This window comes from Entelurus aequoreus, linkage group LG05, assembly GCF_033978785.1.
Source record: "Entelurus aequoreus isolate RoL-2023_Sb linkage group LG05, RoL_Eaeq_v1.1, whole genome shotgun sequence".
In the NCBI taxonomy this organism is placed as follows: domain Eukaryota; kingdom Metazoa; phylum Chordata; class Actinopteri; order Syngnathiformes; family Syngnathidae; genus Entelurus; species Entelurus aequoreus.
Window position 1 is genome coordinate 36,443,610 of NC_084735.1, and position 15,014 is coordinate 36,458,623.

Sequence of the window (15,014 nt, forward strand, 5' to 3'; positions counted from 1 at the left end):
CAGCTTCAATACTTCTTTTGAAGTGCATCTAGAAAGTATTTACAGTGCTTCATTTTTGTCCACATTTTATTATGTTACAGCCTTGTTCCAAAATTGAATAAATTAATTTTGTCCTCAAAATTCTACATACTACACCCCATAATGACAATGTGAACATATCTTTAAAAATGTTAACAATTTAAAAACATTTTTTGTAACTAAAAATAAATCACATGTACAAACGTATTTACAGCCTTTGCTCAATACTAATTGATGCACCTTTGGCAGCAATTACAGCCTCAATTTTTTTTAAATACGATGCTACAAGTTGGCACACCTATCTTTGGGCAGTTTTGCCCATTCCTCTAAAATGTGGAAAAAAGGGAAGCAGAAACACTGTGAATAATTTCCGGATGCACTGTAACGCTAGATGACTTTATCAAGATTAAGATAGTGTACTCTAAAATACTCAAGCACAAATGTATTCCTATATAATTTGTGTTTTTACAAGCCCACTTTGTTGATTAATGTCAAAACTTACGAATGCTGAAGAGGAGCAGGGCCTTCATGCAGAGAAACTCCTCCTGCGTTATCTGCAACATTGCAAACTCCTGTGACAGACGCTTCATGCGGATACAGTGCTCGTACATGGTGGAGATCTGCATCCGATGCCTGCGCAAGTTCAGAAAGGGCACAGGGTGAGTGGTGAGGTCAATAAATTGCTTAACACGCTGGACATTTTGTTCCGTGATGAGCTGCAGAGAAGATAAGGTCAGAGGTTAAAGTCAAATGTATTAGAGTTGTAATAGGTACCACATAATACTAAGTCAGGAAAATCTGAAATTGGGTCTTTCCTGCTCTGATTTCTCCAAACGAGGACGGGAAGGCAGAAGTTGAACTCATTTTACTTCTGTACAGTTTTTATTAACAATGTGGAAAGAAGCAGGTTTCCACTATGTCTTGTAAAGCCAAAGCCAAAAGGGAAAAATCATATTTCATCAGTTGTGAGTGGAAAAGGAGGATGGCAATGGAGCGGAACATTTTCCATCACTTAAAAAAAATAGGCAGTAAAAAATCAACTGGACAGATTCATGACTAAACTTTTGACCAACTTTAGTGGTGTTTTCACTCAACTTCAGCGAATACCACACATTTATAGGTGTGTCACCTTTATTTTTGCAAATGCAATTTTAATATTACATGTTTATATGCATTTTACAGAAAATTACACTTGAAATAATAGATCCAATAAATCCACTTTAGAAATCATTGTCCAACTTCACTAACTTTCGGTCTTCCACCTTTTGGGACGTGGGTCACTTTATCAGAATTAAAGTTTAGCAGAGTTCACTCTAAATTGCTCCGTGCCGCAATAAAGAAGTACTTTTCCTGTTCTTTCGTGGTGTGTGTTGTGCTAACAATGTCCACAATGACACATCACCCGTGTGGGTGATGTACACATGATTATGGCATCCGTTAGGAGGTGATACCACTATTTAAGGAAATACGGTATTTAGTGACATTGAAGTAACAAATGGATGAACGTTTTTACGAAGAGGCTGCCACTCTAATTAATTCATTTCTCAGATCTAGTCTTCCTCTAATAGCTCTTCTTTCATGTGTAATCCGACCTCTCTGCAACAATTAGAGCGCAGCCGAAAAACATACCCCTAAATCTCCGGTGTGACTATGATGAGGTTTTATGGCGGTGAGGTAAAGCAGGAGTATGTTCCTTTCAACGAAAAAGCTCAACAATTATTTAATCACTGCTAAATTTGGCGTCTCATTGCAATGACTGTGCCAGGGTTTTTGTCCCTTTCTTAAAGGACAGCCTTGGCTTGGCAGGAGACAGTGAGCAGCCAAGTGACGGTGAGCACTTAAGTCCATTAAGACTTCCCGCACACATTTCTTTCAAATAGCTCAAATTACCCAGACTCCACCAGCAAAATTGGAGCTGCTAATCCACCACACCTTAAAGAACAACTCAGTAATCGGTCTTCTATCCAGATGTAGAACTTGGTGGCAGCACTTTATCTCATGTCTGCATATAAAAGACACTCAGATGACTCTAAAATGCAGTTTTAACAACTTGTAACTGTTTAAGTGGGGCATAAAGTAATAACAGAAAATGGGTGAAAATGGATTCAAACAGTTTTCATTTTAATAAGAGGTGCCCAATACTTTTTTAAAACATTGAAATGTACTATTAAATGTATTTTAATAAAGTGGCTTGGGATGCAGCATCATCGAAAAGGATAATTGTAGAAATATTGTGGTGTTGAAGTTTTTAACAGATTAAAATATACAATTGTGTCTATTAGATATAGTGTGAGAATGGGCGTGACTCTAAATACAAAAGGCTGCATTTCTTGTAGTTACTTCATTGACACAATGTACAGCTTGTCTCTATATCCAACCATAACCAAACCAAGCAGAATAACAACACATAGTGCCACAATCATCGACAACATTTTTACTAACATTATGGGAAATCAAGTCACCAGTGGCCTATTTAAATGTGATATCACTCACCATTTACCTGTTTTTACTTTATATGACTGTCATCTCAAGAAAACCAAAGACACTGTGGCAAAAATCTCTAAACGAATAACAACTGTGGAAACAATCTGTGCCCTAAACAATAGTTTAGCAGTTCAGGATTGGACTTCAGTTTACAGAGAACCAAATGTGGACAGTGCTTATTGTAATTTTTTAGACATCTTTACTTACCTGCATATAAAACATTGCCCTGTGAAATAATATTTTATAAAAGGAAAACATAAAAATAGCCCTTGGATCACAAAAGGGATAATTAATGCCTGTAAAAAGAAAAACAATCTCTACAAACTGTTCATCAAAATAAAAAAAGAAGTCGAACAACAATACAAGAAGTACAAAAATAAATTAACTGATATTATAACAACAAGCAAACGGTTATATTATATAAAAAAAAACTATATGAAAACAAAAACAATATAAAAGGAACTTGGGATGTTTTGAATAGTCTAATCAAACAAGGATATTCAAAGTTGACATATCCTGATTACTTTATTGATGAAAACGGTGAAGATTATAATATGAGTAATGTAGTGAATAAGTTCAATAGTTTTTTTGTAAATGTTGGTCATAAGTTGGCAGTTGATATCCCAGACAATGGAGTTACAAAATCAACTATTGAACAGAATTCTTCATCAGTTTTCCTCTCAGCTACAAATGAGCAGGAAGTGATAAACATTGTGCGGAAGAGTAAAAGTTAGTGCTCCACTGACTGCCATGATATCAACATGATATTGGTTCAAAAGGTTATACTGAATATTGTAAAACCCTTCACTTATATATGTAACCTATCATTCCAGACTGGCCCCTTTACAAGTCAAATGAAAATCGCTAAGGTAACTCCGCTCTTCAAAAGTGACAGCAAACACGCTTCCACCAATTACAGACCAATCTCTCTTTTGCCTCAGTGCTCAAAAATCTTAGAGAAACTATTTAACTCTCGACTTCAGTCTTTTCTTGAGAAGCATCATATAATCAATGACGGTCAGTATGGCTTTAGGTCCAAACGAACAACGTCAATGGCGATAACCGAAGCTATTGAAGAAATTACTAATGCACTGGAGCATAAAAGATATGCAGTTGGTATTTTTATTGATCTAAAGAAAGCATTTGATACCATTAATCATTCAATTCTACTAGATAAAATGGAAATGTATGGAATTAGGGGGCTGGCTGGTGACTGGTTAAAAAGTTATTTAACAGGGAGGGTACAGTTTGTAAAAATGGGTAAATTTTTATCTGATACTCTTGGCATTGCTTGTGGTGTCCCCCAAGGGTCCGTGTTGGGGCCAAAACTGTTTAATGTGTATATTAATGATATGTTTAATACATCCAAAGTGCTGACATTTTTACTATTTGCAGACTACACAAATATATTCTACAGTTGTGATGACTATAATGAGCTCATAGATACAGTAAACACAGAACTAAACATAGTAAAAAAATGGATGGACACAAATAAATTATCTTTGAATATAAATAAAACTAAGATAGTGATGTTTGGAAATCGCAACATAATGTCTGAAAAGAAAATAAGTATTGATGGTACCCAAATTGAAATCGTAAATAAAAAAACACTTTTGGGAGTAATAATTGATAGTAAACTATCATGGAAACCTCATGTCAGACACATTAAAACAAAAATCTCCAAAAGCCTCTCAATTATAAACAAAGCAAAACTATACCTCAATGAAAATGCACTCCGTACTCTATACTGCACCTTGGTACTCCCATACCTTACATATTGTGTTGAAGTATGGGGGAATACTTACCACAACACAATTCATCCTCTGATCATATTACAGAAAAGAGCAGTGCGGATCATTCACAACGTTAGTTATTTAGAACATACTCATAATCTGTTTATGCTATCAAAGTTGCTCAAATTTGATTACCTTGTTAAATATAATACATTAATAATCTTATATAAAGCATTTAACAAATTATTGCCGCCTAATATACAACGTTTTTTTATAAGACGAGTGCAGGCTCATAACTTGAGAGGCTTTGGATATTTCTCATTGCCGAGAGCTCAAACCACTCGTAAACGTTTTTGTGTGTCTGTATGCGGAGTAAAACTATGGAACAAACTGGACTTACAACACAAGCAATGCCAAACTATTAATCGATTTAAACTATTATACAAACATAGGGTCTGGTTCAAATATAGAGATGAGGGTCTTTAATTTGACCTGCTTTTGTACTCTGTCTCAAAGTGTTAACATGTGCTCAATGTTTCCTTACCATAATTGCTATGTTGTCTATTACCATTATTGCTATGTTGTCTATTACCATTGTTGGCATTTTGTCTATTACCAATGTTGGTATATTCATTATTCCTACATTGTTGATACAAATTATTGTTACAGTGTAATAATTATTGTTACCTGTGGTAATGCCACTATGATACAACATCTGTATTATAATCCTTGAACAAAGTAAGAGTGAAACTCATGTGAATAATCACTGAATGGAGAACTGGGGGTGGGATTAAATACATTATCTTCTTCCCACTCCCTTTCAGGCAAAACTGGACAATCATGCATTACATACTATACATTACCTTTTGCACTATATTAATTTATATTATTATGTGTTGTCAAATTTGTACTTTTTTATGTCATTGCCTTAAATAAATAAATAATGAAAAAAATAAAAAAATTAAAAGCTGCATTTATTGTAGTTACACTATACCTCACACCTAATTTATGTCCTACCAACAAAATTAACCTCACTTTAATCAGCGGAGAAAATTACAGGGAACACATTAGTGTAAAAGTATAAGCTAAAACCATTTTAATTTCACAACTCACAGAGTCATGTCAGCAGGACCTTTGCACGTGTTGCCGTTTATAATGTTGTTGCATACCTGTCAGCTCCAAAGCGCATCGATACACTCTATTTGTATTTGTCAAACCCTTTGCGGCTGCTTTGCATAATGGTAGCGTGGTGTCACGTTCAAGAACAGTACAAACAGGAAAAAGAGAAAGGAAAAAAGCAGACTAATGGACCGCTCATAATTATCATGTGAAAGTTGAGCTTGAGTGGACCACACAGAAGCGATAAAATTATGCAACAGCTACATTTTACATAGTTGTTTTTCTACTTTTGTATTGACATATAGAAGAGAAGTGCCATCCCGGTTGAATACTATTTGATAAATAAATAAATACATAAATGTATTATTTGTCCTTAATAAGCTATGTTTCTTCCTCACCTTTGCATTATGCATGCAGCACACCTGGGAGCCACCCAATGTTTCCACCAAAATAAAATAAAATAAACTTTGTTCAACCCTATATCCGATAATGCACATAATGAACTACAGTCCAAGACTAAAGTCTTGTCGCATAAGAACATAGTTACTTAAAATGGCATATAACTTTATTTCTGATCAATCAATTGCTTTGAATTGCAAACATTTCCTATTAATATCGAGGGCTTTCGCAATATTAACTCGGTGCAAAATGAAACCGTCAAAAAGTGTCCTGATTAGGGCTGGCCGATATATCGCTATACTCGATATATCGCGGGTTTGTCTCTGTGCGATATAGAAAGTGACTATATCGTGATATTCGAGTCTACGTTCTCACGCAGTTGCTTTTAGCTGCTGGCATTACACGACAGGCTCTTCCCACTCTTTCTTGTCTCTCCTTCTCACAGACAGCAAGCGCACCTTCTTACATACGTCACATACGTATACGCCCTCGCGGAGCAGAGAGGTAGCGGCATGGGTAACGTTAGCTGTGGTGCGAGTGGTAATACGAGAGGAAGAAGGTGCGACTCTGGTAACAAATGAAGGAATAATTAATTCCCAAGAAAAACAGCAGGGGGTCCATCGTCTGGCGGTGGTTTGGCTTCAAGTGGGAATATGACGAACAGACAACCGTAATTTGTCAAGTGTGGGGCAAAAGGGTTGCTACAAAAAGTAGCATTACTGCTAATATGTAGCATCATTTGAAAAGTCACCTGCTAGAGAATGAAGAGTGCTTACTCCGCATGTCAACATCTCCATTCGGTGCCACAGCAACAAAATGCTGAGGCAACCATTTCCACATCAACACCATATGAAAAAAATAGTGAACAACAGAATGAGATAACGTCCGCAGTAACCTACCACATAGCGATTTGATTTCCTATTATGCAGCTCATTTTTACTTGACAGTTATTGAAATATCTTGTGTGATATCATGCACAAAAGTGCACTTTATTTGTTTTAAACTATTGTGGTGGCGTTCTGTACAAAAAGTGCACTTTAATTTAGTGTTGTTTTGATATGTCATCTTACAAAAGTGCACTCATAGCTTGTTTTAAAATGTCTCTGACAATCTTGCACTTTTTGTTTTGAAATTACATGAATGTTTGTGCCACTGCTTAATAAATGATAAATGGGTTATACTTGTATAGCACTTTTCTACCTTCAAGGTACTCAAAGCGCTTTGACAGTATTTCCACATTCACCCATTCACACACACATTCACACACTGATGGAGGGAGCTGCCATGCAAGGCGCTACCAGCACCCATCAAGAGCAAGGGTGAAGTGTCTTGCCCAAGGACACAACAGACGTGACTAGGATGGTAGAAGGTTGGGATTGAACCCCAGTAACCAGCAACCCTCCGATTGCTGGCACTGCCACTCTACCAACTTCGCCACGCCGTCCCTATAACTGTTTAATAAATACAGTTTTGGTCAATTGACTTAGTTGTGACTTCCCTCTCTGCATGAAAGTTTAAAATGAGCATATATTAATGCAGTATAAAGAAGAATGTTATAATGTAGACACATAGACTCATCATACTGCTGTGATTATATGCATCAAGTGTTCATTCAAGGCTAAGGCAAAATATTGAGATGTATATATCGTGTATCGTGATATGGCCTAAAAATATTGAGATATTAAAAAAAGGCGATATCGCCCAGCCCTAGTCCTGATGTTCACGGCTTATTAAAGGGGCAACTGCACTTTTTTTATATGTTGCCTATGATTTACAATACCTTTGAGAGACAAGCACACATACCTTTTTAATGCATTTTGACTCATGAACAAACATAAATAAAAGTCCACTTACAATGGAGCCTATGGGAGCTATGAAGTCAGGACGCCATTGTGTCTACAAAACCCAAAACCAGTGAAGTTGGCAAGTTGTGTAAATCGTAAATAAAAACAGAACACAATTATTTGCAAATCTTTTTCAACCTATATTCAATTGAATGGACTGCAAAGACAAGATACTTAACGTTAGAACTGGAAAACGTAGTTATTTTTTGCAAATATTTGCTCATTTGAAATGTAATACCTGCAACACGTTTCAAAAAAGCTGGCACAAGTGGCAAACAAGTGGGAACAGGTGGGTGCCATGATTGGGTATAAAAGCAGCTTACATGAAATGCTCAGTCATTCACAAACAAGGATGGGGCGAGTGTCACCACTTTGTGAACAAATGCGTGAGCAAATTGTCCAACAATTTAAGAACAACATTTCTGAACGAGCTATTGCACAGAATTTAGGGATTTCACCATCTAAGGTCTGTAATATCATCAAAAGGTTCAGATAATCTGGAGAAATCACTGCACGTAACATTGAATGCCCGCGACCTTGGATCCCTCAGGCGGTACTGCATCAAAAAAGTGTGTAAAGGCTATCACCACATGGGCTCAGGAACACTTCAGAAAACCACTGTCAGTAACTACAGTTCGTCGCTACATCTATAAGTGCAAGTTAAAACTCTACTATGCAAAGCGAAAGCCATTTATCAACAACGCCAAGAAACACCGCCGACTTCGCTGGACCCGAGCTCATTTGAGGTGGACTGATGCAAAATGTAACAGTGTTCTGTGGTCTGACGAGTCCACATTTCAAATTGTTTTTGGAAACTGTGGACGTCGTGTCCTCCGGATTGTTCTAGGCCCAAACTTTGAAAGACAGCATCTGTGATGGTATGGGGGTGTATCAGTGCCCAAGGCATGGGTAACTTACGTATCTGTGAAGGCACCATTAATGCTGAACGGTACATACAGGTTTTGGAGCAACATATCTTGGACGCCCCTGCTTATTTCAGCAAGACAATGCCAAGCCACGTGTTACAACAGCGTGGCTTCATAGTAAAAGAGTGCAGGTACTAGACTGGCCTGCCTATAGTCCAGACCTGTCTCCAATTGAAAATGTGTGGCGCATTATGAAGCGTCAAATACCACAAGGGAGACCCCAGATAGTTGAACAACTTAAGCTGTACATCAAGCAAGAATGAGAAAGAATTCCACTTGAAAAGCTTCAAAAATTGGTCTCAGTTCCCAAACGTTTACCGAGTGTTGTTAAAAGGAAAGGCCATGTAACACAGTGGTAAAAATGCCCTTTGACAACTTTTTTGCACTGTGTTGCTGCCATTAAATTGTAAGTTGCGCCTGAGGAAACCCGTGGCGCAACGCACAGGGCCAGTACCTTGTACGGCCCTGATGAGACGGAGGAGGACCCAGGCCCGGACACTCCCCACAGTGCCTGGAACCTCCAAGCACCACCGGCGCAACCCCGGGGCAGACCGTCGGAGGGGGGACACGTGGCGTGGAGCGCTACCTGGACACAAGTCGAGGGACTGATCACCCTCGGCTGGGTCGCCCGGGAGAGGGTGTTTGATTAAGACCCGAAACACCCTATGACCCCGGGAGAATCACTGATGATGTGTCCAGGTTGCACCGTAAGGTGTATTTATGAAACCGATCCAGTGATTATACTATAAAGTTATTTTCCATTTAACTTCACCAGTTTTAGATTATTTTTATTCAAAATCGCTGAATTTTCACATTTGCCGTTCAAATACTGAGAAGAGACTTGCGGTGAGTCACCAGCCAGTTGAGCCTCACCATGGATTGCGCAATGACTCGGCTAACTGCTGGCCTGCTGTGCAGTGAGACCGTATTGTTTTATGAATTATATTATACATTTCCATAGTTTAGTTAGCTGAGGTATATAATGTACAGTGTATTTTGTCAACAACTGTATGTGTGTAACGTATTTCTTGTGCTGAGCAATCATAAAACGGCTGCAAAGACGCACTGGGTGAGGCTCGCAGTAATCCCGCCTCCTGGTGGTAGAGGGCGCTAGTGATCCCAGGAATCATTCTTGCGACTACTCGGCTGCAGAATAAGTGACAACAAGCAGCAACAGTTAGCAAGTCAAGTGCAGCGGCAGCGATCGTTTATTTTTTCCTCTCGCCTGTACTTTTACCATGGAGGATTACACATCTAAAATAAAACAGTTTTCTAAACTGGACTTTCAATCGAAGCAGGACGTAATAATTAAAGGAAGATCTCCATTGAGACAGAGAGACTTTTAAAACTGAAGAAAGATAAGAAAGACTTCTATAAACAAGTTATCGATGCTTTTGTTCAAAAGGAACGGCGCATGGACTTCATTTATAAGTAAAGGTAAGACCATAATAAAGTTTTTTTTTATTAAATGTGCTTTTTTGTGTGCTACAGTTTGTATGTGTAAAGTTAAAGTTAAGTTAAAGTACCAATGATTGTCACACACACACTAGGTGTGGTGAAATGTGTCCTCTGCATTTGACCCATCCCCTTGTTCACCCCCTGGGAGGTGAGGGGAGCAGTGGGCAGCAGCGGCGCCGCGCCCGGGAATCATTTTTGGTGATTTAACCCCCAATTCCAACCCTTGATACTGAGTGCCAAGCAGGGAAGAATGCTGGTATGAGCTTTTAAACATAACCCAATCAAATGGTGAATAAGATACTCTTTAGGGTTCATATGTTTGTAAATCTGACTGTGATGAAGTCAGTGCCTCACCAGCCATTTACCTCACCGTACGTTACTGGGTTCCACCCACCTTTTTTCTTCGCAAGGATTATGATCATTCTTCATCTAAGCGGGAACATATCAACATCCTATTAGTCGTCATCCTAGTGAGAGCAGAAATTGTACAGTTAGTGATGCTTTATCAGTTTGTTGGCTCTCATGTAGTTATTGTTGAAGAGAAAACATTTTGATTAATAAATCAATGCGCTGCCGTATGCTTAAAATGAGCAAATTACATAAATATTGCAATGTTATTATGAATGTGCTTACAGCGTGTGTATAAAATATTGATGGAAATGTTTGGATGTTTTTTAAGCGCTTTATAGGCAGAAAGAGCGACTCCCATAGGTTCCATTGTAAGCAGACATTTGCTAACATTTGTTTACATGTTAGAATGCATAAACAAAGAAAAACATATGTGTGCTTGTTTTATAAAGGTATTGTGAATGATAGGTTAAATTGTAGAACAGTGCAGTTCTACTATAAAGGCCACATCTGTTTTTGCAAGTACGAGTGTTGTCATGTCTTTAAATGGTTTTAACCAATCACAGATAAAAACTTCACCTGTGACGAATTCGGCTTGAATACAATCCCAACTGTGTGTAAAAAGAACCTAAGCACATCAGACTATCATGTGAAGTACAAACTGACCTCCAACAACACGCAAAATTTTCAGTCACAGACCAAAGTGCTAATCATCAAGAGCCTGAAGACCAAGTCTGCTGCTGAGTTGGCAGACATCTTCAATGTATCCAAACGTCAAGTGGAGAGGATAAGAACACGTTTTGAAGAAACTGGTGCAGTTTTTGACAAGGCCAGGTGAGGCAGAACCCACAAACCACCATTTATTACTTTGCCTATCTATGGAAAAGTGGCAAACGCTTTAATCTATTTATCTGCATCTAATCTATCCATCCATTTTCTACCACTTGTCCCTCTCGGGATCACGGGGTTGATTTAACTGCATCCCTATGACCGCAAATGTTTTAGAAGACCTGTTGGAACATGCATGGACCCAATATCCACCCAGAATACAGTCAAGTTTGTGAAGGAAAATCACGGTTTTGTGTTACATCCAGTATTTGAGTGAGGGATCTGCAGTGGATGGCTACATCAACAGCTTTAGGTATCCGTAAATTATTGCTGCCAATTACATTCCAGATCCCAAGAAAACGCAATTTCTAAAGCTGAATGGCGCTCCTTGTAATACTTTAGCTTCCGTATCAAAGTTCCTTAAAGCAAAGATGGTTAAGGTGCATAAGAATTGTCCGGCTTTGTTACCAAACATAAACATTAATGAACACATTTGGTGTAAGATGGAGGAGACTTGGTAGATAAAACTAAAAAACTTGGTGAACTTTAAGAGCTTTGTAATTCCAGATGATTTTATCAATAAATTATTTGAGTGATTGCCAAAACACAAGGATGCAGTCCTGAAAGCTAATAGGAGTCATACAAAATACAAATTTATTTTATGGTCCGATGTTATTGTAGCATGTTTGGTTTTACAAAATAAAGTATACATTTTACAGTACATTATTTTTGTGCGCAATAAGACTTTTGTCCAAGTACAAGCTGACCTTTCTGTCCTAAATAAATGATAAAACTCAATGAATGATACAAAACTTAATTTTTGTATGTTAAGCATAATATACAGTAGAGGCTTTTGCCTTTCATACAAGCTATTTCTGATTTCAAATGATCAACTGAAGGTCAAGCTATTATTTGTTTTGAGAACAAAAATGAATGTCTTCCATTTTGGAATAAGTAACATAATAAAATGTGGAAAAAATGAAACGCTGTGAATACTCTCTCAATGCACTGTAGTAGGAATGCAGCAACATAATTTTTGTCAGGGACAGTACTCAAAATGCATACTGGGCCATATTAGGCTATTTAATTTTGTTTTCGTACAAGGTTCCAGAGCCGATTTATTTGAGTAACAGAACTGAAAATAACGTAGCTGAGTTATTAGCGTAGATTAGCAAATACATGAATATTATGTTTACACTAATCACAATAGGGTGACCAACCAACAATTTGTTTAAAAAATAACAAAAAAACTAAGAAAAAGGTAACAGGACCTGCTAAGATTTTATTTACTCCCCAGTCACAGCTGAGATATTGTTGAGAGTAACAGAACTGAAAATAACGTAAGTGAGTTATTAGTGTAGATTAGCAAATACATGAATATTATGTTGACACTAATCACAATATGGTGACCAACCAACAATTCGTTTAAAAAACAAAGAAAAAGGTAACAGGACTTGCTAGGATGTTATTTACTCCCCAGTCACAGCTTAGGTGTTGTTGAATATACAGAAAAATAATTGAGTGAACTTACTTTTGGCCTTCCCATTGTCTGCCAAGCACCTGAATGATTCCAGTAGACAGTAGTAGACCATGCAACTTATTGAATATTCCATATTTTTTAGAGGGGGTAATGTGTCAGGGTAGGAGGACAACTAAAGTGTAATTTCCTTTTTTTTAATTTTAATAAAATAAACCTCAAACAAAGTAAATAAAAAGATACAAGTATAATTTTATCATGCATTCCATACATGTTATTTCCTGGGACACATATTACCCATATATATTTATGTAGAACAACATTTGTCATTAGTATTGAAGATTCTGTTATTTTAAAGACATATTTTGATTTGTCAATTGGATTACATTACTACCCTCACTATAATGTGGGAAAAGCTTTTTCAATATATGAATACAATTGTAGTTATTGGATGCATTCATATTCCTTACACTGGCCTACCTACTGCCACCATGTGTAATAAACAATATACTGATCTGAATCATTTTCACTACACAGAGCTATCACATTTTGAATGATGAGAAATAATATTCCTCACTTTAATCTTATGGTAACAAAACGACAAGCAAGGCTGAAACTGGTGCTGAAAAGCTTGCGACCATTCCTACTTTGGAAACATGTATTACATGTATTTTGTATGATTCTCCATCACAGGAGAACTCCTGTGTAGTATAGCAGATTAGTCAATACAATTTAAAACATTCACAGAAATTACATACTCATTGAAGACGAGATCGGGTGCAAAGTACAGCATCCTGCTGTTGACGGTCTTATGTGATCGCCAACCCATGGCGAACACCATTACGCCCATCCACGAATGTTGGATGACAGTCATTTGGTCGTCCACATGGAGACTCCTAAAACCTACACACAGAACATGTACAGTACGTTATAGTGTTATTACATTTATGGAACAAGTGAGTTCACTTGTTTGACTCACTGGAATAATAACAATTCTGTCACAATTCTCCACAATAAAATAGCCTCTAGGATTCCCCAAGAATCAATGTTAGGGCTACTACTTATCTCATTCTAAAATGCCTTTTGGATAATTCGTTCTTTCATATGAAATGAATATTTTTCTAACTTAAAACAGGAGAGCGAGTAAAGTATTACTCGATCCAAACAACTCATGAAGACTAAAGCATCATTTTTTTCTCCAGGCAAGAATTGTGATTACTGCATATGTGATGTATATCCCCCAAAAATAATGAGAATCATAAATAGGTTATGGTTTGTTCAAACAGCATATGTAAAAATCATTTGTATCAGTTTCCATTAAAAAAATATCCAACTTGTTTTTAAAGCACTTCATGTTCTTGCATCAACTGGATTGTTGCCTCAAATGTTTAGAACATTGATGATGCTCCCTCTGCCATGAGTCACTTGGATTGTCTAATTAGTTCATGAACAACGTTTAAAAAACCTTAACTATACTAGTCTTACCTGGTAGTCCTTTAGCCCACTTGACCATGTTGACCAGTTGTCTCTCTCCAAGCTCGTTGAGGCTGGTGAGCAGATTGTCCGCTGAGTCTGGCTGGGCGTAATCGTGGCCTGCGTTCACCACCTCAGGCTCAATGGACTGCAGAATATCAAGGAAGACCGTCTGGGAGTTGATGTTCACACTCGATTTAGGGGAGACATGATGGATAACCTCCGTGGAATCATGTACAGGATTATCCTCTTTGGGGTTTTTTGGTTGTCCAATCTTCTTTAGTTTACGTGCTATAAATGCAAAAACAAATGCTGTGTCAATAATAATTTGTCTTTTCAGGACAGCATAGTGTAGTGGTACACTGACTTTGGTGCACCCTGTGTTGGATCGACTCCTGCTCATTGACATTAGTGTAAATGGTCTACAGCAGGGGTGCCTAAACCCTTTGCCTCTAGGAACTAATGTGAATATGTGCCAATGGGCTGCGGACAAACCAAAGTGATTTTTGGCATAGCGCATCACTGTAAGTGAGGAGTTTAGTCCCATACCGTCATATATAAGAAAGTGAAAATCATCAGTTTGATAGATGGCAACTAGTTAGTTTTTGAGAGTGGAATAGAGGTCAATATGAATATATTTTAAATTTGGGAAGCCACTCTTTAGCACCCTTGGTCTACATAATATATACCCTGTGATTGGCTGATAACCTGTCCAACCTGTCCAAATTGTAGTCCGCCTGCTGAACAAGAAAGGCAGCCAAAAATTGATACACAGAAAAGATTCAGAAAATTCAAGTCATTTCACTTTTTCAATCAATTTGAAAATTGCCCACGCAACTCTGAATAAAAAACTAACAATTTTAGCCAACAATATCAAGACTAATCTTGTAATAGCTCTAAAGCTATT

The 15,014-nt window shown here is 37.6% G+C and overlaps 1 protein-coding gene across 3 annotated transcripts in view; it reads right to left on the reverse strand.

The window, feature by feature from the left end:
* The window catches only part of LOC133650595 (androgen receptor-like), an 82,935-nt gene that overhangs the window by 11,077 nt on the left and 56,844 nt on the right, over nt 1-15,014 (reverse strand). For all 3 annotated transcript variants that reach the window (XM_062048010.1, XM_062048011.1, XM_062048012.1), the window contains exons 4-6: nt 14,120-14,398; nt 13,393-13,537; nt 521-651 (exon numbers count right to left, since the gene is read on the reverse strand). In XM_062048010.1, coding sequence (XP_061903994.1) covers nt 521-651; nt 13,393-13,537; nt 14,120-14,398 — 555 coding nt within the window. The remainder of the gene's footprint in view (nt 1-520; nt 652-13,392; nt 13,538-14,119; nt 14,399-15,014) is intronic.